We start from the raw sequence: 27,114 nt of genomic DNA on the forward strand, positions 1-27,114 counted from the left end.
CAACTTATTGTCGCCTTAATGTGCCCGTAAAGGTTTTCACCAATAAGACTCTCATTTTTGATTTCTCTCAGCTTTCATCGCCTTACGATGCCCGTGAGGATTTTCACCAATAAGACTCTCTCATTTTTTTCATTTTCCTTATTTGGACCGGAGTGTTGCCCCTGATATGATTCACCTCTACTCGCTTGACTTGGCATCTATCGAAGACTGACTGGAAGGTCTTTCTTTGGACCGTAATGTGGGCTTTTGGATGGGGTTAGAAATAAAGGATATCAAAGGCTCAAAATAACTCAAATGGGTTCAAGATTACAACTTTCGGAATCAGATTTCTTACAACAACCACAATTTATGCCCCAGTTTTTTTGCTTGGGAACTTTTGGATTTTTATTTTGATGGGACCGAACCGTGAGGCTGCCTACATAGCCTTAAAGGAATCAGGTCGAACGTAGTTCATGCCATAGAAATTACTTTGTTGTTGTGATTTTTTTCCCTTTTTCTTGCTCTTTCTCTTCTTTTCTTTTCTTTCCTTTCTTTTTCTCTTTTTGTTATTTTATTGTTTTTTCTTTTTCTCTTTCTTTTTCTTCCTTTTTTTTTCCTTTTCTTCTTCTTTTTCCTTTACTTATCCTTCACGCTTGCGTTTCTGATCTTTACTACTGATTCCGAAAGAGAGGTATGAAAGAAAATAAATAAGGCTCAAAGGGGTAACGAAGGATAAAGTGTTTAGATAGCAGAACAAAATGCCTTCGTCATTCCAATCTCCAAAACATGCCAAGTACAAACAACACAATTAAATAAACCAAGGAAAGCATTCGTAACATCTTTTGATTGCGCCAGACTTGATAACCATATCCACACATTCGCCTTCTACATTTGTTACATACAAAGCACCATTGGACAACACTCTCACTCTCATTACCACGAACGACCCCCTACTAATTTGGGGCAAACTTGCCGTTATCTTCGCCCGATGCAGCACGCTATATTTCAATAGTGTATTTTTATGTTCTATGTGCCCCAGTTTTACACAATTCGGGCTTGAAGTGATCTCAAAATTCCTTTACTTATTTTCCTCAAATGTCCCTACATCTTCAACATTGTTTCGTTGCTTTGCGACTAAACTGACTTTTAAAACCAGGCTGAGAATTACGCGTGCATGTCATGTCACTAGAGTCAGTCAGGAAAAGAACTATAAAAGAAAGAGAATTAAACGAAAATGACTAAAAACTACAGAAAACAGAAAATTGCATTAGACAGATGGTGAAAGGGTTTGGACAACAAAACAAACAAACTAAACTGGGATTACAAACCTAGAACAAACCTAGACAACACTAGACGGGCTACTATGACTAAACAAACTAGGAAAAATAAAAGGATAGAAGGGTTTGACTCACAAGACAATGTCCGGATTACAACCCTGAAATAACCCGGACAATAGAAATGACAACAAAATAAACCACCAAAACTCCTTCCTGGCTAACCAAGAAAGGAGCGCCTTTCCAATTGCCAAGCTCGGTATCTTAGCCATTGAATTCCGCATCAACATTACTAGGACATTCACAAACTTCCATCACATTGTTCCTAATAAATTGCTTTTGGGTTCCCTTTGCTGGATCGTTCTTAAGATCAACCTCTGATAGCACTGAAAACTTTGCAGCGTGTGGACCTTCGAGGATCTCAGAAGAATTCTCATATTCCTTTTCAAAACAAATCATACTCACCATATGCATCTCATTACGAACAGACGATGGACTTTGGCTAGTGTCTGCTGCATATGGATTTTGCACGACAATGTCACCTACATCAATAAGCTTCTGAATTGCTATCTTTAGATTCCAACACTTCTCTATGTCATGCCCCGAGGCATCTAAGCAATATGCGCACCTTTGAGAAAAATCAAACTTCTTTGACAGAGGGTTTGGCATTTTATATGAATCGGCTTCAACATGTCCAATTGCTTCAACCTTTGGAACAAACTGGCATATGATTCTCCAATAGGGGTAAAAACCTTTTCTTTTTTCAGCAACCTCTCATTCTTAAATGCTTGATTGGGCCGGAAACCTGATCCAGGGGGTTTTCGGTAGGCTCGTGGGGGTGGATAGGCATTTTGTGAAGCTGGGTACTGGGAAAGTGATGTACGATTTTGGGAGTTCCGTGGAGAGAAGTGGCATTGGGGAGGATCATCCGGTGCACAAGGATATCTACGAGGACGATGTCGAGGCTGGAAGTGTTGATCGGGAAAGCCCATCGGATCATTTTTTCTGTTTCTCTTTTTTCCACCCAAGCTTACTGGGATGTTCTGAATGTCTTTCGAACAACTCATGATTTTTCCTGACTTGATTCCCTCGTCTACTAGCTCCCTCATTTTTAACACATCATTGAAAGGCTTTCCCAAGGCCGGGATCAAATGACTGAAGTAGGTGGGCCCCTGGGCTTTTAGGAAAAGCTCAACCATTTCTTTTTCACCAATCGAGGTATTGACTCGAGCAGCCTGCTCCCCTCATCTGAGCCCAAACTCTCTAAAGCTTCCTCCGGCTTCTTTTCCATTTTAGATAGGGAGGAGCGGTCTGGGGTAACGCTTGATTTATATTGAAAGTATCGAACAAAATTTTGAGCCATGTCTCCCAATATAGGCCACTTACCAACATCTTGACGAGTATGCCAGTCCAAAGCTGCCCCAGTCAGGCTCTTACTGAAATATGCCATCAACAGGTCATCTTTCTCTCCAACGCTTCTCATTTCACTGCAATAGACCCTCAGGTGGGCTACCGGATCTCCACACCTATCATACAAGTTAAAATTTGGCACTTTAAACCCTGCGGGCAGGCGAACGTCAGGGGATACAAACAATTATTTGCAAGCCATGTTACCCTGGTCTCCCATTCCTTGCTTGTTCTTTAAGGACTGTTCTATGCCTTTCAGCTTCCTGGGTATCTCATCTCGCCCTTCTTTTCCTATGACCTTTTCATTTTCAGCATGAAGCTCATCCCAAGGGCTCTACTTGTATGAGTCAGGAACCTTGTGGCCAACCTTTGAGGGATAATATTGGACATCATGAGCTTTGAGTGGGTATTCATTGTTGGGGATAGTGGACATGACAGGAGGACAATTTTGGGAAAAGATAATTGGAGGACGAGTGATGGAGCTACTAGGGTGGTTGGGAAAGTTGTGATAAGCAGGTGGATTTGGAGAGTATGGGGGATCATTTGGTACTATGACCGGTGTTTGGGTAAGGGTAGCATCTAGGAAGCTAGGAGGTGGAGGGGGTGGTGCCTTCCCAGTCATCCAAGCATGATACATGTCTGTAATGTGTTGTCTTAACATCCTTACCTCATCAGCCAAACCGATGTCTTGTTCAACCGACTGATTTCGGGCACTGGTATCAACCAACCCAATTCTATTATTGTCTGCCATTGCCTTTTGACTTTATGTTGTAGAGAGGAGTTACTACTTCAAGAACCACAAACCAACCAACCTTCTACTATGAATATAGCAAAATGAAGCCATCACGTTAGCATTAGGTCATTTAACAACTAAGAATATCACATTACGTGCAATGCACCTAGTAACAATTAACGGTTCTAGAATGACTTTGAGGGTCACAAGGTCACTTGGCATCATCCCTCTTTTGTTCATTTGAATCTTCTCTTTTCTTTTCTTTCCTCGCACTTCTTAGCTCGCTCATTTTCTTTCCCCTTTTTTCGTTCTGATTATCGCTCTTTTTCTTTCTTCTCCTTTCTCACATCCCATAATTTCACCATCTTTTTTCTTCTTCTCTTTTTTTTTCTTTTTTTTTTCTTTTAAAAAAGTGATTCGATCGAACCTCGTGTAGGTTGCCTACGTATCATGACGCCGCATGAATCAGATCTTTGCGTAGTTCTGGAAGATCGGGAATAAAGTAAACAAACTGACATTTTTTTTACCTTAATGACTACTCTGATGAGAAAAAGAACTAAAAGAATTTGAATTTTCTAAACTGAATGTTCTATAATCTATTCCAAACTCAAGCTTAACGAACACATATTTTTTCACTCTTTTGAAAACAAATACTCTATGGGAATTATTAAGGGAAAATCGTAGAAGAGAAAAATATTTATTTTTTTATTTTTTTTAGGAAGAAAATCTAAAGAATAAACCACAGAAAAATATTTTGAATTTTCATTTGATATCTTGACGCAAGATTTCGAAACAAGCAAAAAAAATATTTTTGATTTCAATTTTGATTGCCTAAAAGAGAAACTCTGAAAATAAATCAAAGGTAAAGTGTGTTCTCTTTTTTCTTCTTCTATGTACAATATCCTAAAGAAAATAAAAAGATTTTTTTTTCATTTTTCACTAATTTCCCAAAGAAACTTCTCAAAAGAAAATCTTTTTGGATTTTGAATTAACACCTTAAATAAAGCTTTTAAAGAAGTAATAAAAGAAAATTCTCTTTTTTTTTGGAATTTTGGTCCTAATATACTTAAAAGAAACATAAAAATAATTCATTTTAAGTCCTAGATATTAATTGCCTAAAGGAAAAACAACCTCAAATTTTTTTATTTTTTCCATGTCTAGAATTAGTAATCTAAAGAAAACTTATAACGGAAATATAAAATGCAATATCTCTTATTTTTTGGATTTTTGAGTTACAACACATTTTTTTCAAATATAAAGAAGAAAATACAATAACAAAAAACTTGACATTATTGTACAAAACTAGAAAGTAAAAGACAGACATAAAATGAAGAACAGACTCAAAAAATAAAAATAAAACAAATCTCCTTAAGCAACTCCTGATTGAGCGGTCCTGACTGGATGGTCACGGGGTGCCTGTCATGCTCAAATTCCGGTAAATAAATCCACATCTGTATGAGAAAACTTTAAACCAACACTATGTGAGACAATAACACTCCCTACTGGACACAAGCAAGACATGATTGAGGCTATTTTTGCAAAATGACTTATTAGGCCAAAAGGTGGCTAGAAGTGCAAAATTTGGCTAAGACCCCACAAAGCCAAGAACCTAAGATTTACTAGGAAGACTGAACCCTATGTGGGTTGCCTATGTATCCCGCCCCGAGAGACGAGAATCAGGTTCGCATAGTTCGGGCAGATTGGATACGGGTGAGGAATAATAAAAAACAACTAATTAAGAGAAAATAAATTTTTTGTCTTTTGTTTTGAAAAATGATGAAACATGTAAACTCTTTTTGGATTTTCTTTTTCCTTTTTTTTTGATTTTTTTTTATTTTCGGAAAATGATAAAAAAAAAAGTGCAAAATCTTTTTGAATTTTTCCTGTTTTTTTTTTGTCTTTTTCTTAACAAAAATGTGACATAAAATATAATTGGGCTCTACTTGCTTTATTTTCACACTTCACCCTCTTTTCTCTCTCTTTTTTTCATTTGCCCTCAACTATCATTGGTTCGCCAAATGACCCTTTTACCCTTGAAGATTGCAACATGTAGCACATTAGGATGCATCAGGATGTTCTTTTATTTTTTGGGGTACACCTGTCCTAGACAGACCCAACCCCTGTGTTGAGTCCCCAAAGTCAGATGCACGTGATGCAAACAAGCGTTCCTACTAGGGATCCGGCATGAGGCTATGTTATTCTAGGTTTAAAAACCTGGGTACATTTGTTCTAGACCTGGCTTACCCGAGCGGACAGCTCGAGCCGAGGCGGGGACAACGTACCGGGAGCACTAAAGTCTACCTAGCCTAGTTACTTGACCCAACCTCGTTCTACTTGGTATGACTTCTAACAGAAAAGTGGGTCACGCGCACGTGTGCACCATAAATTCAGAAGACTCAGAAAGAACAAGGGTTTCGTAGCAGTTTATATATACAATTCAGATAATAACAAAGCGGTAAAAAGCAACATTTTGCACATTAGGCCCAAACATGTAAAAATCAGATAATAAATAAAGCCAAATATAACAATTATTCTAAGCTCGAATTCTTGAACCCTGAACGAGAGATTCTGGGTTAGATCCCCAGCAGAGTCGCCAAAGCTGTCACACCTCCTTTTTCCTACACCCCCGGAAGGGCATATAAAGGGAATTTTTTTCAACTTAAAGTGACAATCAAAACGGGATTATTTTTATTAAAATTCAGAGTCGCCACTTGAGATAATTTTATGGTGTCCCAAGTCAACGGTTCAAATCCCGAATCGAGGAAAATATTGACTCTGTATTACAGTCCGCGAACACAGAAATACGGGTAAGGAATTCTGTTAACCCGGGAGAAGGTGTGTTAGGCATTCCCGAGTTCCGTGGTTTTAGCACGGTCGCTTAAACTATTAAAATTGGCCTAATTATCTGACTTATTACATGTTTTAAACTTATGGTGTATTTTTAGCTTTTATAACTGCTTTTTTAGCTTGATTATTTGTAATTATAGAATTATCTTGAAACGAATCACGCGTACGTATATTCGTTTTATTTTGCATGTAAGGAATCATGTCACACGTACGTGTACATAATTAATAACACTTTTGGCGCGTCAAAATCATGTCACGCGAACGTGTCCACGGTTAATAACGCTTTTGTTGATTTATTAAGAAATATTTGGTTGAAGTTGCGCGAACGCATCCCTCAAGTCATTTTTTAGAGTCAAATTCGCAATTATGTTACGCGAACGTATACGTAATTACAATACTAGTCTAAATCGAGCCTAAAACAAACTATGAGTATTCATTTTTTAGAAATCGTAATCGTGTCACGCGAACGTGTACACAATTGAATTAATAACATTTTATTATTACTAAAATTGTATCGCCCAAAGTTGTGCGAACACATACTTTGACTTATATTTGGAAATCATAATTACGTCACGCGAACATCGAAAATCCTAAAGATTGCCTATCTGGGTGTTGGCGGCCTAAGCATGTCCCTAGCAATAAGCAACAAAGTATAGTAATATAACGTTTCAAATCCAAATTGTCACTCACGCTTAAATCTAATCCTTCTGCCGAAGCCTATAGTTTATACAATACTAAAAATTGCAACTGGTGGTTAATAAAGGAAAGCCAAAAGAACATTTTAACGCTCAATATGCTTCTGCTAGGATGAGAATTGCTAACTAGTGTTCAAATAGTCCTTTTAGCATTTAAAGTTGAAGAAAGAGATTAAATGTATCATTTGCTTGATTTAACAAAAATGGCATACGAACAAAAATAAAAAATAAAAAAAATACATGTACTAGTATTTTGTCTACAGACAAATCAATTCTAGAAAGGGGAAAACCTGTGTATACTGGTTTTATCTAAAGCCGCAATTCTTTTTATTTGAGTTTACCAACAAAGACTAACTCTTAACCCAACAAAATCAAAATATATATAAACACACACAGACCATTTAAATGCAAAATTGTTGGATCAATTCTGTCCATAAGTCTTTTAACCAAGATAAAAGTTCAACCACAAATATATATAGCTCAATATTCACTATTGTTAACATTGCTAATTTTTATTCAATATAAGATCTCATTTGAGATTTCATACAATTAAAATAAGATTAACTTCAACCATAGACCCAATTAACAATTAACAACAAAAAAAAACAATCAAATTAGATGAACAACATCAACCAAACAACTAAAATTTCATGCCATCTATTCATCTACGCAAGCAAATACCATACGCACATATGAAATAACCATTAAAAAAAATGAAACAGGCCTTTTGTTGTTCGAATTATACAGTGGGTACAATGAAAGAGAAGCTCCAAAACAGTTTTGGACAGAGAAGAGGGCTGGTTTGGGGGTGCTTGGAATTTCGTTTTCTGCCTTCCAGAGCTGGAATTTTCAGCTTATTTGGGTGGGTTTTGGATGACGTTTTTGGTTGCTCTTTTTCAGAGTTTTCGCAGCAAATTTCTCCTCCTTTTCCAAATCTGTTTTCTCTCCCTATTTTTACCTCACATTTTCGTTCTAGCTCCTCCCTCCCTCCTTGACCGTGTGTGTGTATATGGAGATTATATGAATTGTGAGTGGAGAACAAAGTGGGGGACCAGGAGTGGGGAACAAAGGGGAGTGGGTGTGAGGAAATAAAAGAGAGTGGGGGGGGCAGCGTAGGGGACAAAGGAAAGTGGGAAAGATGAGTGAAAAGTGAGGTATTGGTGAGATAAGTGGGAAAAAATTTAAATACGGTCAAAATTAGGTATTCACACTCATTTGTGTCAATAAGGTGGCCATATTTTCAGCCATAGAGTTGGATGGATCTAAGGGCACTGAGTGAACCACTGGAGTAATAGGTGCATTCCTGGTTGTCCATCCCGAATTTTGTGTCATCTTGTCAAGTAGACTCTGGCCTTCTCTCCATGTTTTGCTCAAAAATGCTCCACCAGCTGAAGCATCAACAATGTTCTTCACACTATTTGACAATCCCATGTAAAACTGCTGCCCCAACATCAGATCTGGAATACCATGGTGCGGGCATATAACTAGCATCCCTTTGAAGCGCCCCCATGTTTCATGCAGTGTCTCCATTGGTCTCTGTTTAAAACTCAAAATTTCATCAATTTGTTGAGCAGTCTTATTTGGTGGGTGGAACTTGTTATGGAATTGTCTAACTAACTCATCCCAAGTTGTTATAGAATTTATGAGAAGTGAGTTTAGCCAAGTCTGGGCAACTCATGTCACTGAGAATGGAAACAATAACAACTTGATTGCTTCAGGAGTTACGTTGGGCTGCCTTTGGGTTTTGCAGATAGATAGGAAATTCTTCAAGTGCTGCTGAGGATCTTTGACTTGTGACCCCGAAAATAGTCCCTTGTTCTGCAACATGTTATTCGTGATTTGGAATGACTCAGCCTGTATCTGCGGGACTACAATCGCTGTGGACAAAATTTCACCTGTGGGTTGTGCCCAGTCATAGAGAGCAGCCTCTGGCACTATTGGTACCGCTGGGTTTTCCTCGTGATCTCCCATGACTGTTTCGAATTGTGCAGTTGTTGGTTGTTGTTTGTTTTTCCGGTTGGCCCGATTCAAGGCCTTGAAAACTTTCTCGGGATCTAATAATGCTTCAAATACTTCACCAGATCTCGATGAGTTTCTAAGCATGCACATGTGCAACCAAGTCAACAAACATTAAAATTTCAATGTAAAAATTGGGTATAGAGAAAAATGACTACAATAAGAATTTTTGTACTTCTTTCAATTGTAATTGATAATACCGTTAAGTCCCCGGCAACAACGCCAAAATTTGATCACGCCCAACTATGCCTTATAAAAAGGACACGCGGACGTTGCAAATATAATCTGAGTATTTCACCCAGAGTCAAACCCACAAGGAGTTAACCTATCAATTACTCTTGTCAGACTTACTAAATTCTACGTAATCAACTTCCCAAACGTTTTGAATAACAATTGAGGATATTTTTACTAACTATGATGAACTGCAATTAAATAAATAAAGACTAACTATGATTAAGTTGTAAACAATTAAGAGAAGGATCTAAGGTAGTGATTTCCCCTATTGATGGAATCCCTTCCGGTTATGTTTCACATAGATTCACCTAATCGTCTTTATCAATCATGAGCACTCTTATTACCGTAAATCTCTTCCGAGTAATCACAATAATTTACTAGACGCACTCTCCCGAGTTATGCTAGCTGGCTTTGTTTATTACAGCTCACTTTAGATTGCACCCAAGGCTTTGTTATCCCTAATCCCGCCTTTAAACCCACAGTTATAGATCCCTCTTATACTTTGGGAGTGATGTTGTTCAACAACTACCTAAATATGCACTCTCTCCCGAGTTATGCACACTAAATAGGCACAGCTAATTGAGGATCCTATCAATTAAATACAACAAGAACATAGTTGAACAAATAGAGATTAAACCAGGCAAACTATATTAACATAACAAGAAGTTCATCCTTCAATAGGTTCCATCAAAACCCTAGACTAAATATTTAGCTACTCATAATGCTGTTCATAATTTCCCAAATAAATTGCATAATTAAATTACAAAGCAAATATGAAGGAATGAAGAATTTGATGCCAATCTCCTCCGGAAATTGCTCCAAACGTTTTCTCCCTTTCGCAATAGCCTCCCTAGGTCTAAGATATGTCCAAAGTCTTCAAAATGGCATTTTTACATGTATTTACACCAAGTAGGGTCGGGCCCAGACGGAAAAAACCTTTCCTGTGCGAAGTAGGACTAGCTCTGTAGAATTGGCACAGCCGCGCCGCAGGTTGCGCCGCACCATACGGCGCAGTAGTGCATTTTATCTGCAGCCTCATATTTTCGATTCAAGCTCAACTTTACATTGTTGCGTCGCGCCTTGCGGCGCCCCATGCGGCGCAGCAGTGCAATTTTCTCAGAGTGAACTTTTTTCGTCCTCTTTTAACATCCAAACTTGGTACACGACCTCCAAACACGATCCCGGCTTAATGCATTGAGCTTTTACTCAGACTTCAAAGCTCCAAATCGATCAATTTAGCTCCAAATTAACTTTTGAGCTCCGGATCGCTTCCTGCAAGGCATAAAACACGTACTAAGTGTAATTCACTATCATTTGAGCTCAAACGCACATAAAATGCAATCATTGGAATGTAATACCACGGCTAAAACACGAGTTTCTAGCCTAACATCAATAGCTAAATTTTGAAAGACAAAATCCTCAAATCTCGCCCTCTTAAATATGAATAAAAATCCCTTTTAATGGTTGTGTAACGTTGGGAATAAGTATTAAGATCTTCTGTAGCGGCCTTTTAATTTAATTTCTTTTCAACTGGTATCTTGTCTCTAAATTCATTCCTCCGGGCCTTGTGTCCTCAGAACTATCAGATATGAGACCGGTCACACAACCTTATCCATTATTATCTGATGGCTGACACACCTCCGCTCTATCATTATTGCCACGTGTCTGCACGTGAGGTGTCCATATGTGAACTACAAATTTTATCCATTATATACTTTAAGTTTGTTGACCCTATGATCTAACCAGTGACAAATTCAAATATTTTGTTGAATACAGTTTCCATCTCGAACTACTATATATTCGTAAAACAAATATAAATTAAACTAGACATGTATTTCAGAATTCACTCTTCAAATGCAGAATTAATGTACAATGTTAAATCTTGGGATTCACCACGTAGATCCTGCACAAATGATAAATCTGAAACAATCAGATTAAAATAGGAGTATTATTATTTTTAGATCGCACCAGTAACTATTTATAATCGGTAGCCGAAAAAGTGTATAAAATTTGTATATTATTTTATAATATTTTTTACCCTCAAAGCGGATAATAATTAAATTTATATGTGATTTTAGGAAAATGTGGTTTAATTCATTACAAATGATAAATTGCTTGAGATTAGACAAATAAAAGACGTGATAAAGTGTCAAACCAATTGTGGAGGGTGAAACCAGACTCGATAACAGCCTTAATGAGATGCCTGTCTTCGATCCCGGAAGCACAATAACGAAGCACTTGATGAACAAAAGAACTTTGAATAACAGCGAAAAATAAAAGTATATCGTCTTGATCTGCGTGTTATCATGTCTTTAATGAATAACCAAACCGCCCTTTATATAGTAGGGGAATGTTACCCTAAGAACAATTCCATAAAAGGTAAAAATCTTTTGTTCAACTATTCATCGGTTCTCTATCGATACGTGCCGAGATTCACGCCGTGATACCCAGCTGGTCGCGGATATCGCGGCCTTTTGTTGATCATGCTCAATTACTTGGTAATGCTCTCCGAGGCCTTTGGGGTTCGAACCGGACATGGGGGCCGTGGCCCTAATACTCCTGCGGGCAGGCATTTTTCCCGGACCACGGATCGAGAGGTTCATTGCCTTGACTCCGGTTCCTTGACTTTACGTCTCTTGCTCCGTTCACTTTATCGGAAATCGAGGCATCCCACGAGCTCGGTTTTATCCATATATAGATATTCCCCTCATTTCTCGGAGAGTAAGTTTACGGAAACGACGAGAAACACCAAGAACTATTCGATTCCTTTTCCAATATGCCGTGACAAAAATGACAAACAATTTGAAACGTCCCGTCAGTCGCTTCATAATGACTTCAAACGCGTGTCAGCCATGAGCAGGCCGTCCCTGGATGTGAAATGGAGTAATGCCTCTATAAATACCCCTCATTCGTTCATTTTTTACTTTTGACCAATCTTCTACCTCAGAATCTACAAGATATTACTGCCTTTCTTCATACTCCAATATTTTACCTTCGTTTTTCGAGATTTCTCAATAAGTTACGAATTTTTACTTATCTTCCACGCAAACTACCGCACTTGACCCTTTGTCTTTCAACCTTCATCTTTTTCAAGCTTTTTCCAGATAATAATGGCCAAAACTTCCAAATATTCTGCAAAAAGCTGTTTCTTCTTTTCAAGCAACTGCCGAAATTGATGAAACCACTCCCGATGTGGTCGACTCGGAGAGGTCCGCTGCCGACGTGGCTACCGATAAACCAGCTGTCGAACCTCCCTCGAAAATGTTCATCCCCGTGGGTTGTTTGGTCGTCAATAACTTTAAGGTTGAAAATCCCTCTTCGGTGCAGGGTCGGGGTAAGGAGTCATCAAAATATATATGCTCGATCATCGAAAATGTCCTCCCTGAGGTCCGAAAGGACTGCAACTGGGCAGATAAAGACATATTGGTCCCCGACTCTGAGAAGGCCATTACTACCCATGTCGAGGGATATCTAAGTGTCTACCCTTATCCTTTTTAAGAGCAAACACAATACTCTCTTAAAAGAAGCAAATTAAAGTATAAAGCTCATATAAAAGATTTATAAATCAATAGGAGTACAAGATTTCTTTGAACGTGATTGCAATGACAGGATCCATTTTAATGGGCATTGGGCAAAGACTTTGAAAGCAATTTGCCCCAGGAGAATTTTTAGTGTCAACTTGTACGGAGGAATTTGCCACCTTTAAAGTCTTCTCCAAAATCAGAAAATATTACCTATGCAGAACACGTCCTCTCAAGTTCTTTTGGAATATTTCTACAACAAAATTGGTAATTAAGACCAATAGTCTGTTTTTAAGTTAAATGGACAAGTTGTTGATTTTGCTTATTTATTTTTTCTATTTTAGTCATTTTTTAATCAAAATAGCGGACACTGAAGGCTCTCGCTCGCAAGCCCGTACTCCTATCAAAATGAGAAGCAACAAGTACACAACTGTTAGGCTCATTCAAGGCGTATTTACGGAAGTAGTAGGGAATTTGACAGTCAATTTTGAAAAAAGTTGGCTGTGCCACTACCAATTCACGTTCTTTATACACGTGTGTACTGTATACATACATTTAGCTCAGTAATATCAATGCTACATAAGCTTGGTCAATAATTAGATGCAGATGCAGTTAAAACACTAGTTTTGAACTTGAACATGATTAGGTGTCTAGATGAAAATCCATGGAGTTGAGGAGTTGGAAACAGAATTACATACAAGTGTTGTTTCACCACTTTCAACATGCAATGGGAGTATTAGAGCACCCTTATCCAATTCTAGTTTGAATAGGATTCAAGGCGAATCCTAGATTTAAACTTTATGAGTTCAGTATTTAGGATTCTTAATACTGAACTCATTATATCCTTAAAGTTATGGGTTCATATCTATAATTTATTGCGATTTTAGAATTTCTGCACATAAAATTGTGCTCCATGTTGATAGTTATGGATTCAATTGAACCCGTTGCTATAGGCTAAATCCGTTCCTAGATTCACCATGTTGTGCTTTTTTACTATAACTATAACTCTCATTTGAAACAATGTTAACATTTGAAACCACCTTGAAGGGATAAGTAAAATTGATTATGGATTGGTGGGAGAAAAATTATTGCTTTCTCTACAAAATGATAGCATCTGAAAAAATTTCTAATGAATTTGACTTCCCACGCCTAGCTATTTACAGAATTCTTCGCCTTACCAATAATGCCCTAAGACTTCGAAAGCAAGTTGACCAAAGAAGAATTTTTAGTGTCAACTTGTAGAGAGAAATTTGCCACCTTTAAAGTTTTCTTCAAACTAGAACATATGAAGTATTTTACTTGAATGAGGTATTATTACTTTTTGCCCGCGTCAGAAACTATTTACATCTGGTAGCCAAAAAAATATATAAAATTTGTATAGTTTTTGTATATAACATACATAATGTATATATACAAAATTTTACATTTTTTCAGCTATTATTTTTACAGCAGCTATACAGTATCATTTTTCCACTTGAATATGCCTATTATCCATTTGGAAGCATCTAAAATGCAGAGCACGTCTTCTCTCAAGATTGCAGCATTATTTATTTAATTTCAATAAGGGAATTAATTAGTAATTGAGACCTATATACTGTTTATGTATAATGGACAAGTAGTCGATTTTTTAATCCTCAGCAAGATACAAAAATACTCATTCTATCACAAATTCTAATCATGATTTTGTATTTTTCAAGAATTAGATTTTAGCACAAGTTTCTTTAGGTTCTGAAAAAATTTTCACCCTCCGTTCCAGTTTACTATGGCAGCATTTCCCTGTTACTAAAATCCATAAAAACTGATGGCTTTCCAAATTTGTAAGTAATCTAACTTGAACTTCTCATTTCCATTAATGACACTTTTGTAACCATACAAATGTTATGGCATGTTCAAGATCACAAGTTTGAAATATCTTTCTTTCTAAAAGTTTATGTCTAGTAAACTATGTCACATAAATTGAAACAGAGGGAGTATTAAAGGTGTTGAATTCAAAAATAATGTTCTTGAGCGAGGGTCTTTCGGAAACAGCCTCTCAACTCCTCTGAGGCAGAGGTAAGGTCTGCATACACTCTACCCTCCCCAGACCTCACTTGTGGGATTTTACTGGTTGTTATTGTTGTTGTTGTTGTTGAATTCAAAAGAAATGTCTAACATGCCAAGAAATGTGCAACTTGCAAATATAACAATTTCATATTGATTTCCATAATATATGTTGCCCCTCTTCTAAGTAGTCTAGCTATGAAGAGGGTAAAGAGCTATATGACTTCTAAATATAGTACTAGCTAGCTAGCCTGCAAGCCTGAAGTACTAAACATGGCTTTCCTTTGCCTAATTCTTCTTCTACCTTTGTTAGCTATGTCAATAGAGAGCACCACCATCACCAATCACACTAAACCTGGCTGCCAACCGAAATGCGGAAACATGACTGTTCCCTACCCATTTGGGATCGGTATAGGTGCCGGTTGCTCTATAAACCGTAAATTTGACATCAAATGCAATACCTCGTCCGATCCTCCGATTGCTTATCTCAGCACTGGAGGTATAGAGGTCCTCGACATATCAACTAGCCAAATACGAGTCAAAAACGTCTTAACACGCACCTGCTATGAACAAAATGGCAAACTAGCTAGCCAAGAAGCTATGGGAATCGGCACGGGAGTTCCATTTTTCACCTTATCTGATAAAGATAACAGGTTGACTCTCGTAGGCTGTGATGATTTGATTTTAGCTTTTGGACAATCGTTGATTGAAGAGCGTAATTTTAGCACTGGCTGTATAACTGCGTGCTCAAGAAGTGTGGATGTGAGCAATGGGACTTGTTCCGGGAGTGGTTGCTGTCAAGCACCCATCCCTAAGGGATTGACGGGCTTTGGGGGGGGTGGTGAATGGCATGCTTAACCATACTAAGGTCTGGTCCTTTAACCCTTGTGGCTATGCCTTCCTTGGTGAGCATGAAAAGTTTACGTTTCGGGGTGCATCAGATTTCACAGACCCGAATTTCATAAGCAGAATAGTGAAAGATGTACCTATTGTGATTGACTGGGCAATTGGGAACCAAAGTTGCAGTGAGGTTAAAAACTCCACTGCATATTCATGTAAGGAACATAGTCTGTGCATTGATTCTGAGAGTGGGCGTGGAGGTTATCGCTGCATTTGTGAGGAAGGATATGACGGTAATCCTTACCTTACTCCTGGCTGCCAAGGTTTGTGTTCTAGCCTAATCTATGCATGCACATATGTTCACTTTAACTTTGGATTGTTACAGTTGGCAGGATATTTCGTAAGTCTGGATTTTTTGGAATAGATCGCTTTTAACCATAGATCTCGAGTTTAAGTTCTACAGATGACGAATAGAGATTCGTCGAGCCATTGGATTTTCGAGCAAGAAAAACTCTAGTTTCTCACAGTTTAAGCAAATCTAGACGTTGCAACTTGCATAAGCATCAACTGCCTATTCGTGAATTCACGTTAGCAGCAATATGCGAAGTAAATAAATAAATAAATAGAAAACAGCAGTAGTGAACTCCCTCAACCCAACCCCGTTCTCCAAACAAGGGGTAAATTTTCCTTAATAAATGCACTAATTTGATTATTCCTCTAACAGATATCGATGAGTGCACAAAGAATCCTTGTGATGGAATTTGCAAAAACACTCCTGGAGGGTTTCAGTGTTCCTGTCCGAAGGGATACTTTGGTGACGGCCAGAAGGGACGTGGTTGCCAGAAGGAGCGTGATCTCCCCGTCTTGAAGTTATCTCTTGGTATGTAAACACAATACTATGAATGAAGTTTCAATTGAGCAATTTAGCAGGTGAATAAATTCTATGAAACCTTAGATATAAAGATAAACATTGGATAATAATATGGTTATAATAATAGATCCAACCTCAAAATAATTAGTTACAAAATCCAAATTTTGGTAGTTCTAGTCGTAGTCAACGCAAGGTTTTGAAACTTATGGGTTCAGGATTCTAAATCATTTAAGTTTCTGAGTTATAATTAATAATTTGTACATATTCAATGAATTTCTTAAGACAAATACGTGGTTTGGACTAAAGCTACTAGGTTCGACCGAACCCGTAGGTTCTACTCTCCCTCCGCCCTTGTCTGTTGGAGATGCAGGAAATAATAACACAGAAATAATCACAACAAACGAGGGGGGATAAAAAACGAAGACCATTTACATGGAAAATTCTTCTCAAATAAGAAAAAGAAAACTTGGCCTATGAACAAAACATCACATTATAGTAGGGAGATTTTACAACCAGTACATGTTAAGACTCTTCAATCTTACATGTTCCACATAAACTATCTTCACAATAATGTTGTTGAGCATGTCATATGATAAGTGCAATTTGATTGCATACTGACCGCCTTTTCATCTAAAGCTGTCCAATCTTTATATATCTTTAATGGTTTGTGGCTTCTATTTGTGTCTTCTACTGGCTAATGTAATCAGATAAGAAGATTCATCATCCTTCTAGTGGTCTGTTTCCATTTGTTGGGAACAAGGAAATAAGCAGCAAACGGTAATGATCACAACAAAGAATGAGAATGAAAAAAGAACACCAACTCGAAATTTGAAATGTGAAACGACTATTTTAGAAAGAGCTACTTATGTCAAGGATCCATAAATTAATATGCATCCAAAAACAAAAGTTCAATTTTATTCTTTGGTTTTGGGCAAAAATATCCCTCACAAATCTCATGTAGAACATGCCATTATCAAGCATGGGGCACTATCATCAGCGCATTCCTTCTGTGTTTTCACTGTAGGGGAAAATTGTAATGGCTGAATACATTCAAAAAGGGGTTGTGTGGGTTGGGGTACCAGGGCGGGGATAATTTTGGATTTAGAGAAGATCCTCCTTTGTTCAACTATTTGGGTAACCTGCAATGACAGTGTAAATTTCTTTTTCTTACGCTATCAATATAATTTAATATGACGTAACAAGTTTTAAGGATGAATAAGTAAACTGCTAAGTATAAGTTATACAAGAATTGGTCAACGGGTTAATTATCCCAATGTTTTTCTTAATATATATTCTACTCTATTCAAATGCAGGTTTAGGTCTTGGATTATTGTCACTACTGGTTAGTTTCAGTTGGATATACTTCGGTATAAAAAGGAGAAAAATCTTAAAATTACGGGAGAAGTTCTTCAAGCAAAATGGTGGTATGCTATTAAAGCAGCAGACATCGTCGAATTTAAATAAGGTGTTTACCATTGAAGAGCTTAAAAAAGCCACCAACAACTTTGCTAAAGATCGCATCCTTGGAGTAGGTGGAAATGGCATAGTTTACAAAGGGATTCTACCAGATCAACGCATAGTTGCAATCAAGAAGTCTAAACAGCTTGAGCAAAACCAAATAGAAGAGTTCATAAATGAGGTTGTAATACTCACTCAAATTAACCACCGAAATGTTGTGAAACTATTGGGTTGTTGCTTAGAGACCGAAGTTCCTTTATTGGTCTATGAATACATATCTCATGGTACCCTTCACCACCATATACACAACAATGGAGGAAATATGCCTTGGCTCTCTTTTCAAAATCGGTTAAGAATTGCTGTTGAATCTGCCAATGCATTTAATTATCTCCACTATGCAGCTTCTATACCTATCCTACATAGAGACATCAAGTCAGCAAATATACTACTAGATGACTACTACACAGCAAGGATTGCTGATTTTGGGGCTTCGAGGTTAAGACCTTTCGACCAGGCTGATATGAGTTCACTTATACCAGGAACATTGGGTTATCTAGATCCTGAAGGCATACAAATGGGATTGTCAGACAAGAGTGATGTCTACAGTTTTGGTGTAGTTCTAGCGGAATTGTTAGCGGGAAGAGAAGCTATTGATCTCACTCTACCCAACAAAGAAAAAAGTTTAGCTGCATATTTCAAAGCTTCTGTGAAGGAGAATCGCTTATTTCAAATTCTCCATCATAGGGTCTTGAAAGAAGGCTCTTTGGAGCAGCTTAATGCCATTGGTGAGCTTGTGGTTAGATGTCTTAACACAAAAGGAGAAGAAAGACCTACTATGAAAGAAGTGGCAACTGAATTGGAAGGATTTACTAAATATAATAGTCGTACATGGGCTCATCATGATCAAGAAAACAATCAACTAGAAATGGGAGAAATGATCAGTGAACAGGAGGACCTTTATAGTGTACTAATGTACACTTCCACCAATTATGATACATCATCAAGTGATCAACAAAGCACCGAAATTAGCGCGAAACGTGAAGAAAACCCCCTCTTTGATGACTAATTATTGAAATTTCATAAATTAGTGTATTTGCATCTTCATATGATCATTCATTCATTGCTAATTAAAACCCCAACAATTTAATAGGATATTTGTGTTTTTATGTGATCAACTTCCATAATTTATTTATTGCTTAATTACTATGATACACTACTGGTCTAGTATTTATGTATATGTAGGGTCGAATTTTAGTTTTCTTATAATTGGCCCTAAGGATGCGATCATACAAACACTAACGCACCGGATCCCATCAGAACTCCGAAGTTAAGCGTGCTTGGGCGAGAGTAGTACTAGGATGGGTGACCCCCTGGGAAGTCCTCGTGTTGCATCCCTTAAACTCCCCACAGTGTGGGATAAGACTGGGTATGTTGTTGTTGTTATAATTGGCCCTAATCGCTTTCTAAAACCCCATTAATGAAAGCAATGGTTGCTTGCCTCACATTGTTCCTTCCTCTCATTCTATGTGGTGTCAAAGTACTGTTACAGTGTCGTAAAAACAGGAAACTTTTCAAAAAGCAGAATACATCGACCCCCCACCCACCCACCCACCCCAAAACTAGCCAAAAAATCTTATTTAGAGCACCTAAATTTGGGGTGCGAAATTGAATACTTTAAGTAGTCCAAAATTATTCCAATTAAACCCCTCAAAAACAGCCAGCAAGAAATACAAAATTTTTTAGCAACTCTCGGATGAGGTGGAAAAAGACAAATCAAAAAAGAAAAAGAACTCCACCGACATAGGAGTTCACACACTCCTGATCAAAGTCTTGAGAAGGAGTGGTGCATGAATGGTGCAAATTGCAAAGCAGTAGAGAAAGATGGCGCTGGAGACGGGGAAGGAAAAGTGTAGGTGAGAGGCGGGGATCCTCCAAAATAGGAACAGAAAGTGGTGCATTTGAGAAGATTTTCACCGGTTGGAACGCATGGTAATGATTTGCCAGCGATAGAAGAAGAATGGCCAAAAAATCATGGTTAACTTTAGAAAAGGAAGACAATGGCTGGAAAATTCTGGCAAAACTCCCATATTTTCCTGTGAAAGTCTTTGCTATACACGCTCAATTTAAATTAGAAAATGCACGCTCTGTAATGTAAGCATTGAGGGTTCATTAGAACATATCTGACAACTTGAGATGTTCCCCAACTACAACCAGGTGTCTAAATGAAAATTATTGGATAATTCATGGGTAGAGGCAACGAGTGTGAACGATACAAGCTCCTAATAACATCAATTAGTTGATTAATACAAAATTAAAGGATAAAGTTGAAGAATGGACCTTGGGCCTAACTCAACCCCAAAAGCTAGCTCAAGAGGCGAGGATTGCCCAAGTCCATATAAGGAGACCACCCATCCTCTTCAATGTCGATGTGGGACTCAACACCCCCCCCCCACGCCCAGGACTAGACATCTGGAGCGTGGACAATTATGGAGGCCCAACATCAGAAAATCGGGATGGGTCCTGCTCTGATACCATGAAGAATGGACATTGGGCCTAACTCAACCCCAAAAGCTAACTCAAGAGGTGAGGATTGCCCAAGTCCATATAAGGAGACCACCCATCCTCTTCAATGTCGATGTGGGACTCAACACCCCCCCTCACGCCCAGGACTAGACATCTGGAGCGTGGACAATTATGGGGGCCCAACATCAGAAAATCGGGATGGGTCCTGCTCTGATACCATGAAGAATGGACCTTGGGCCTAACTCAACCCCAAAAGCTAGCTCAAGAGGTGAGGATTGCCCAAGTCCATATAAGGAGACCACTCATCCTCTTCAATGTCGATATGGGACTCAACATGTTAGATAATGAATGTAGACTTAATCTGAATGTAGACATAATCTTATGTAATATACATAACTAGCATAATTATAGGGATTCACAGCAGATTTATAGGATTTCCTTTTTGATTCTTTCCATAGTTAAGGCTCTATGTACTTGTATATATACTTGTTATTTCTTGAATACAACATAAGAGAGATTTCTCTATTGTCTCTATACTTTACATGGTATCAGAGCAGGTCTACTGCTCGCCAGAGTTGAGTCGAATCCGCTGCCGGAAATTCCTTGGCCAGAAGCTAATCTGAGGTCTTTTTGACATTTCCAGTTAACTTGTGGTGGTTCTCTAATCATAGAAGCACATTTTGGCAAAGAACAACCTCATACCAGATCTTATTCTCACTTTGTTTGGTCAGGTTTGAGTTTGGTTTATTGGTTATTCGATTTCTTTAATTCTGTGGTATTTTTCTGGGAGGCTGCCTGCGTGAGAAGCTTGCATCTTTAATTTTGACTCAGTATGGTGATCGATTAGTGACTTGATATTGTCTGTTGGGTCTTTCCTTATCAGAAACTTTGTTGGTCTCTAATTTTGTTTGAGTTGGGGACAAATTCGTTTGGTTCTTTGATTTGGTTGAGTGGATTATTAAAGTTGAATCCTGTTTAATAGATTGTTGATTTCATATCTACCAGGATCTGTTTGAGTATCTTTTAGCTTCGGGGACCTCTGTTAGTTTAATCAGTTTGTTATTGAAAGAAAAAAAATGATGGTAAAGAATAATAATGCAACAACTCCTAGTCCAACAATCTTGGTTTCAGATGAGTTTCTAAAATTCCTTCAATATCATAAATCAATTAAGGAATCTTCTTCAGTTACTGCCTTTGCTGGGTCAGATAAAACATGTCTTATCACCTCTTCCAATAAATGTGTGATCGATTCTGCTGCTACAAATCACATGACAGGTAATCCAAATATTTTTTCTAGCTTTCGCTCACATAAAGCACCCTCTCCGGTTACTATAGCTGATGGATCAACTTGTAGCAGTGTTGGATCTGGGACTGCTAAACCAACTTCCTCTATTACCCTGCCATCCGTATTAAGTCTACCAAACTTGGCCTTTAACTTGATTTATGTTAGTAAAATTACCAAAGACCTTAATTGTTGTGTTGCATTCTTTCCCGATCATTGTTTGTTTTTAGATCTTAAGAAGATGCAGGTTATTGGTAAATGATATATATCTGGTGATCTCTACATTCTTGATGAATGGGAGTCACGGTCTGTTGCATGCTCTAGTATCGTATCTCCTTTTGAAGCACATTGTTGACTTGGACATCCCTCTTTGCCTTTGTTAAAGAAGCTCTGTCCTCAATTTCAGAATATTTCATTATTGGATTGTGAGTCATGTCGATTTGCAAAACACCATCGCATCTCGTTAAGTCCAAGGGTTAATACACGAGCTGAGTCAGCTTTTGAGTTGGTCCATTCTGATGTTTGGGGACCATGTCCGGTTGTTTCTAAAACTGGGCATAAGTATTTTGTCACTTTTATAGATGATTTTTCTCGAATGATTTGGATTTACTTTATGAAGAGCCGCTCTGAAGTGTTTACTCATTTTCCTGCCTTTTGTGCTGAAGTCAAAACTCAATTCAATGCTTCAGTACGTACTCTAAGGAGTGATAACGCTAAAGAATACATGTCAGAGTTATTTCAGTCCTGCATGAGACAACATGGTATATTACATCAGTCTTCATGTGTTGATACACCCTCTCAAAATGGAGTTGCTGAGAGGAAGAATCGGCATCTACTTAAGACAGCTCGAGCACTTTTGTTCCAAATGAAGGTTCCTAAACAGTTCTGGGCTGATGCGGTTTCTACGGCTTGTTTTTTGATTAATCGCATGTCATCTAGTGTACTCGATGGTAATGTGCCTTATAGTGTTCTTTTTCCGAATAAGTCATTATTTCCGGTGGAACCTAAGGTGTTTGGAAGCACATGTTATGTTCGAGATGTTCGATCATCTCTTACCAAGTTGGATCCCAAAGCTGTGAAGTGTGTTTTCCTGGGCTATTCTCGCCTTCAGAAGGGATATCAATGTTATTCTACTGAGCTTGGCAAATACTTAGTGTCAACTGATGTGGTATTTTCAGAGACTACACCATTCTTCTATGCACCTCCCATTTCTACAAGCCGGGGGGAGGAAGATGAGTGGCTAGTATATCAGGTTACCCGTACTTTGATAGCACAATTAGATGATACTCTTCGATCCCCCAGTTCTTGTATTGAGCACCAATCGACTATTATACCTTCAGTACCTGCTCCAGCAAGACCTCCAATTGTTCAAGTTTATTCGAGGAGGCGAGAGACAAATGATACATGTCCCGCACCAGTTCCTGCATCATCTGATTCTTCTTTGCCTGATCCTCCAGATAACCTTAATCTTCCTATTGCTCTTCGCAAAGGTACACGTACTTGCAAATCGACATATTCTGTTGCTAACTTTGTTTCCTATGACCATTTATCCTCTACGTCTAGATCTATGATTGCTTCTCTAGACTCCATCTCCGTACCCAAAACAGTGAAGGAGGCTTTGAATCATCCCGGATGGTCTGATGCAATGCTTGAGGAAATACATGCTTTAGAGGACAACCACACATGGGATTTGGTAGATTTACCAAAGGGAAAGAAACCAGTGGGATGCAAGTGGGTCTTTACAGTTAAAGTTAATCCAGATGGTTATGTGGCAAGACTTAAGGCCAGACTTGTGGCGAAAGGGTATGCTCAGACTTATGGGGTGGATTATTCTGACACCTTCTCCCCGGTTGCCAAACTCACTTCTGTCCGCTTATTTATTTCTCTAGCTGCGTCAGAGAATTGGCCTTTACATCAGTTGGATATCAAGAATGCGTTCTTCATGGTGATCTTCAGGAGGAATTGTATATGGAGCAACCACCCGGTTTTGTTGCTCAGGGGGAGCATGGGAAAGTCTGTCATTTGAAGAAGTCCTTGTATGGCTTGAAGCAGAGTCCACGAGCTTGATTTGGCAAGTTCAGTGAGGTAGTTCAAGAGTTTGGGTTGAAAATGAGTAAGTGTGATCACTCAATCTTCTATCGGAAATCAGTAGCTGGCACTATTCTCCTTGTTGTATACGTTGATGATATTGTTATCACAGGAAGTGACTATGCTGGGATTTCTTCCCTCAAGTCTTTTCTGCATACTAGGTTTCATACAAAGGACTTGGGCCAGTTGAAATACTTTTTGGGAGTAGAAGTAAATAGAAGCAAGAAGGGAATTCTTTTGTCTCAGAGAAAGTACATTCTTGACTTGCTTGTAAAAACTGGAAAGTTGGCAGCTAAACCTTGCAGTACTCCAATGGTTCCTAATATGCATCTTATGAAAGATGATGGTGATCTTTTTGACGATCCAGAGAGATACAGGAGGTTAGTTGGGAAATTAAACTACCTTACTGTGACTCGTCCAGATATTGCTTTTGCGGTAAGTGTTGTTAGCCCGTTCATGTCTGCACCAACGGTCAAACATTGGGCAACTTTGGAACAGATTTTGTGTTACTTGAAAGGAGCTCCTGGACTTGGCATATTATATAGCAATCACAATCATACTCGTATTGAGTGTTTTGCAGATGCTGACTGGGCTGGATCGAAAATTGATAGAAGATCTACTACAGGTTATTGTGTCTTTGTTGGAGGAAACTTGGTATCATGGAGGAGTAAGAAGCAAACTGTTGTATCTCGATCTACTGCAGAATCCGAGAATATAGCTATGTCACAGTCTACATGTGAGATTATGTGGATACATCATCTGTTGACTGAAATTGGGTTAGAGCATCCAATACCAGCAAAACTTTGGTGTGACAATCAAGCTGCCCTCCATATTGCATCAAATCCGGTGTATCATGAAAGAACTAAGCATATTGAGGTTGACTGCCATTTTATTCGTGAGAAGATTCAGGAGAACTTGATCTCCACTGGCTACGTGAAGACAAGAGAGCAACCGGCTGAATTGTTCACAAAGGCGTTGAATGGAATTCGAGTTGATTACCTTTGTAACAAGCTGGACATGATCAATATCTATGCTCCAGCTTGAGGGGGGTGTTAGATAATGAATGTAGACATAATCTGAATGTAGACATAATCTTATGTAATATACATAGCTAGCATAATTATAGGGATTCACAGCAGATTTATAGGATTTCCTTTTTTATTCTTTCCATAGTTAAGGCTCTATGTACTTGTATATATACTTGTTATTTCTTGAATATAACATAAGAGAGATTTCTCTATTGTCTCTATACTTTACAAAAGTAAAGGCTCCAACGTACAGAAAAGATCTCATTGTTTAAGAAATAATCATAAAAACGAAGGAACCCACTATTTAATTTTTTATTTCTCTAATTTACTAGGCTTTTCATACCTAGGAGGATGTGTGATGAGACCTCTATTTACTTTTGCTCCTACAATCATTTGATATATATTTTATAATTCACTACAACAAAACAGACCAGCTGAGCTCGTTTTCAAAGCATATAGCGGCAATTGAAACTGCTACCTTATGCAACGTCGCAAACAGCAACTAAATTTCAGATTGTTGAGATTAAGAAAGGAGTCGAACAAGATCAAACAAGAAAAATGAATTCCGTAGAAATTTCTGAGAAGCAAAGGTTTAGACTAAAGTAAAAAAGAAAATTTTCAGAGAAAACTAACCTGATGGCCGGCAGTCGGCGGGAGATAAGGGATTAGTCAGGAATGCAACTTGTCCACCAGTAACAAACAACAAATGCAAATCTGTTGAAGAGAAAACAAACATAAGCAAGTGTTGCAATTTTGGAAATCCCCAATTTTTAAACCTAGGTCAAAATCTTATTTGTCACAAATTCTACGAATTATCTATGATTTGCGCCATGAAATTACCTTGAATCGATACAAATACTGGGAAAACGGATCATTCGAATCCCCAAATTCCTCAACTTTGAACGATGGGAGCTTCAGCTTCGGATCGATGAGAGTTCCCTCTCTTTCTTTGAGCTTCCCTCTTTCGAAAAATAATTGAATTTCCCTCCATTTTCATTTCCCTATTTTCTTTCCGAAGAAAATAAAGACTAGGCATATAACTCAAGGGCCTAAATGATTTTTAATAGAAATGAGTGTATATATGCATCAATTCAAGTTTTATTTTAATATCTTATCTTAATATCTTATCTAAATATTAAATTTTGACTTAATTATTTTCTTCAGCGAATATTTGAATACTTTTTAAGAAAATATAATATTGTATATAGATTTCAATCATGTTAATCTAATTTTTATTTAATATTTATCAAAATAATCTTTTAGGAAAATACATCTGGAGATAAGTATTTGTGTTTGAATAATTCATTCGAGAAGTGCTATTTTTAATATTTGATAAATATATTATATTTGATCAATCTTTCGGAAAGAAACTTTGAGTGTCAAATTATAAAGAAGACAGTATTAGGTCTACTTGACGATTAGTATGACAAATATTGTCTCCCGCCTTCTTTTGTATTAGTATATTATCTAAAAGTATTATCTAAAAGACCACAATAAGATCAAATACTGTAGAGAGTAGAGTTAACTAGGTAAGATGCATATTAGCAATAATAATATTATTATTTTAAGCAAATAAATGTCAAAAGCTTAAGCAACATTTTCAACGGCATAACTTTAACATTAGAAGTAGGTGGGGAGTAGCCTCTTTGGCCAAGTTTTTTTCTTGGCCAAAAGTACTTTTTTTATCAAAAGTTGTTTTTTCTTCAAAGTTAACGTGTTTGACCAAGTTTTTTGAAGAAAAAAAGTGCTTTTGAGTAGAAGCAGAAACAGTTTTTAGGAAACAAAAAAAAAAGTTGTTTCTCTTCAGAAACACTTTTGAGAAAAATATACTAAAAGCACCTTTTAAAAGCTTGATCAAACACTAATTGCTGCTTAAAAAATAATTTTCAAATTGATTAGCCAAACACAAAATATTTCTCACTAAACGTACTTTTTTTTTAAAACACTTTTGAAAAACAAAATACTTTTCAAAATAAATAGATTTTTACAGCTTGGCAAAACAGGCTATTAGCTTGGAAGTTAGTAAGATATTATGGAAGTTTCTTACGGTTCATTTGCCTAGTAATTTACTAAATTAAGCGGTGAAATGTACAAGAAGGGTCAAAGAAAACGAAATTAAAGAAAAGTAATTGAATAGACAATGACAAGAAAGTTAATGCTGAGAAAGTGCCATGCAGCCAGAATTTTCTACGTTGTTTACCGACCAATAGAAAATTTTGCCCCATTTGACTCAAAAAGCATCTTAAATCCCTTTAGCCGATCATCATTCTCTTATTTG

At 37.7% G+C, this 27,114-nt stretch overlaps 1 protein-coding gene, 1 long non-coding RNA gene and 2 other non-coding genes across 4 annotated transcripts; 3 read left to right on the forward strand and 1 right to left on the reverse strand.

Annotated features, from left to right (window-relative positions):
* Positions 1-8,397: 8,397 nt before the first annotated feature.
* On the forward strand, positions 8,398-8,504 carry LOC138869842 (small nucleolar RNA R71). The gene has a single exon (XR_011400093.1). It is a non-coding gene; the product is annotated as a small nucleolar RNA R71 (small nucleolar RNA).
* A 1,306-nt stretch (positions 8,505-9,810) lies between these two features.
* On the reverse strand, positions 9,811-25,887 carry LOC138891180 (uncharacterized). The gene is made up of 3 exons (XR_011407502.1): positions 25,677-25,887; positions 25,470-25,550; positions 9,811-10,457 (listed from the first exon to the last, which is right to left on the reverse strand). It is a non-coding gene; the product is annotated as an uncharacterized lncRNA (long non-coding RNA).
* LOC104217466 (putative wall-associated receptor kinase-like 16) lies at positions 15,347-18,981 on the forward strand. The gene is made up of 4 exons (XM_070174623.1): positions 15,347-15,587; positions 15,688-15,909; positions 16,281-16,466; positions 17,771-18,981. Exons 1-4 carry the CDS (start codon positions 15,347-15,349, stop codon positions 18,979-18,981), a joined length of 1,860 nt encoding a protein of 619 aa, XP_070030724.1.
* On the forward strand, positions 19,192-19,310 carry LOC138869793 (5S ribosomal RNA). Its single transcript, XR_011400046.1, has one exon. It is a non-coding gene; the product is annotated as a 5S ribosomal RNA (ribosomal RNA).
* Positions 25,888-27,114: the final 1,227 nt, after the last annotated feature.

This window comes from Nicotiana sylvestris, chromosome 5 (assembly GCF_000393655.2).
Source record: "Nicotiana sylvestris chromosome 5, ASM39365v2, whole genome shotgun sequence".
Classification (NCBI taxonomy): Eukaryota; Viridiplantae; Streptophyta; class Magnoliopsida; order Solanales; family Solanaceae; genus Nicotiana; species Nicotiana sylvestris.

Excerpts from the sequence above, each read along its gene's own strand:
- LOC104217466 (XM_070174623.1), top strand. The coding sequence starts at position 15,347 with ATGGGAATCGGCACGGGAGTTCCATTTTTCACCTTATCTGATAAAGAT. Across the intron at positions 15,588-15,687 it reads GACGGGCTTTGGGGGGGGTG|ATTTCACAGACCCGAATTTC; the intron begins GTGAATGGCATG and ends GGGGTGCATCAG. Across the intron at positions 16,467-17,770 it reads CGTCTTGAAGTTATCTCTTG|GTTTAGGTCTTGGATTATTG; the intron begins GTATGTAAACAC and ends ATTCAAATGCAG.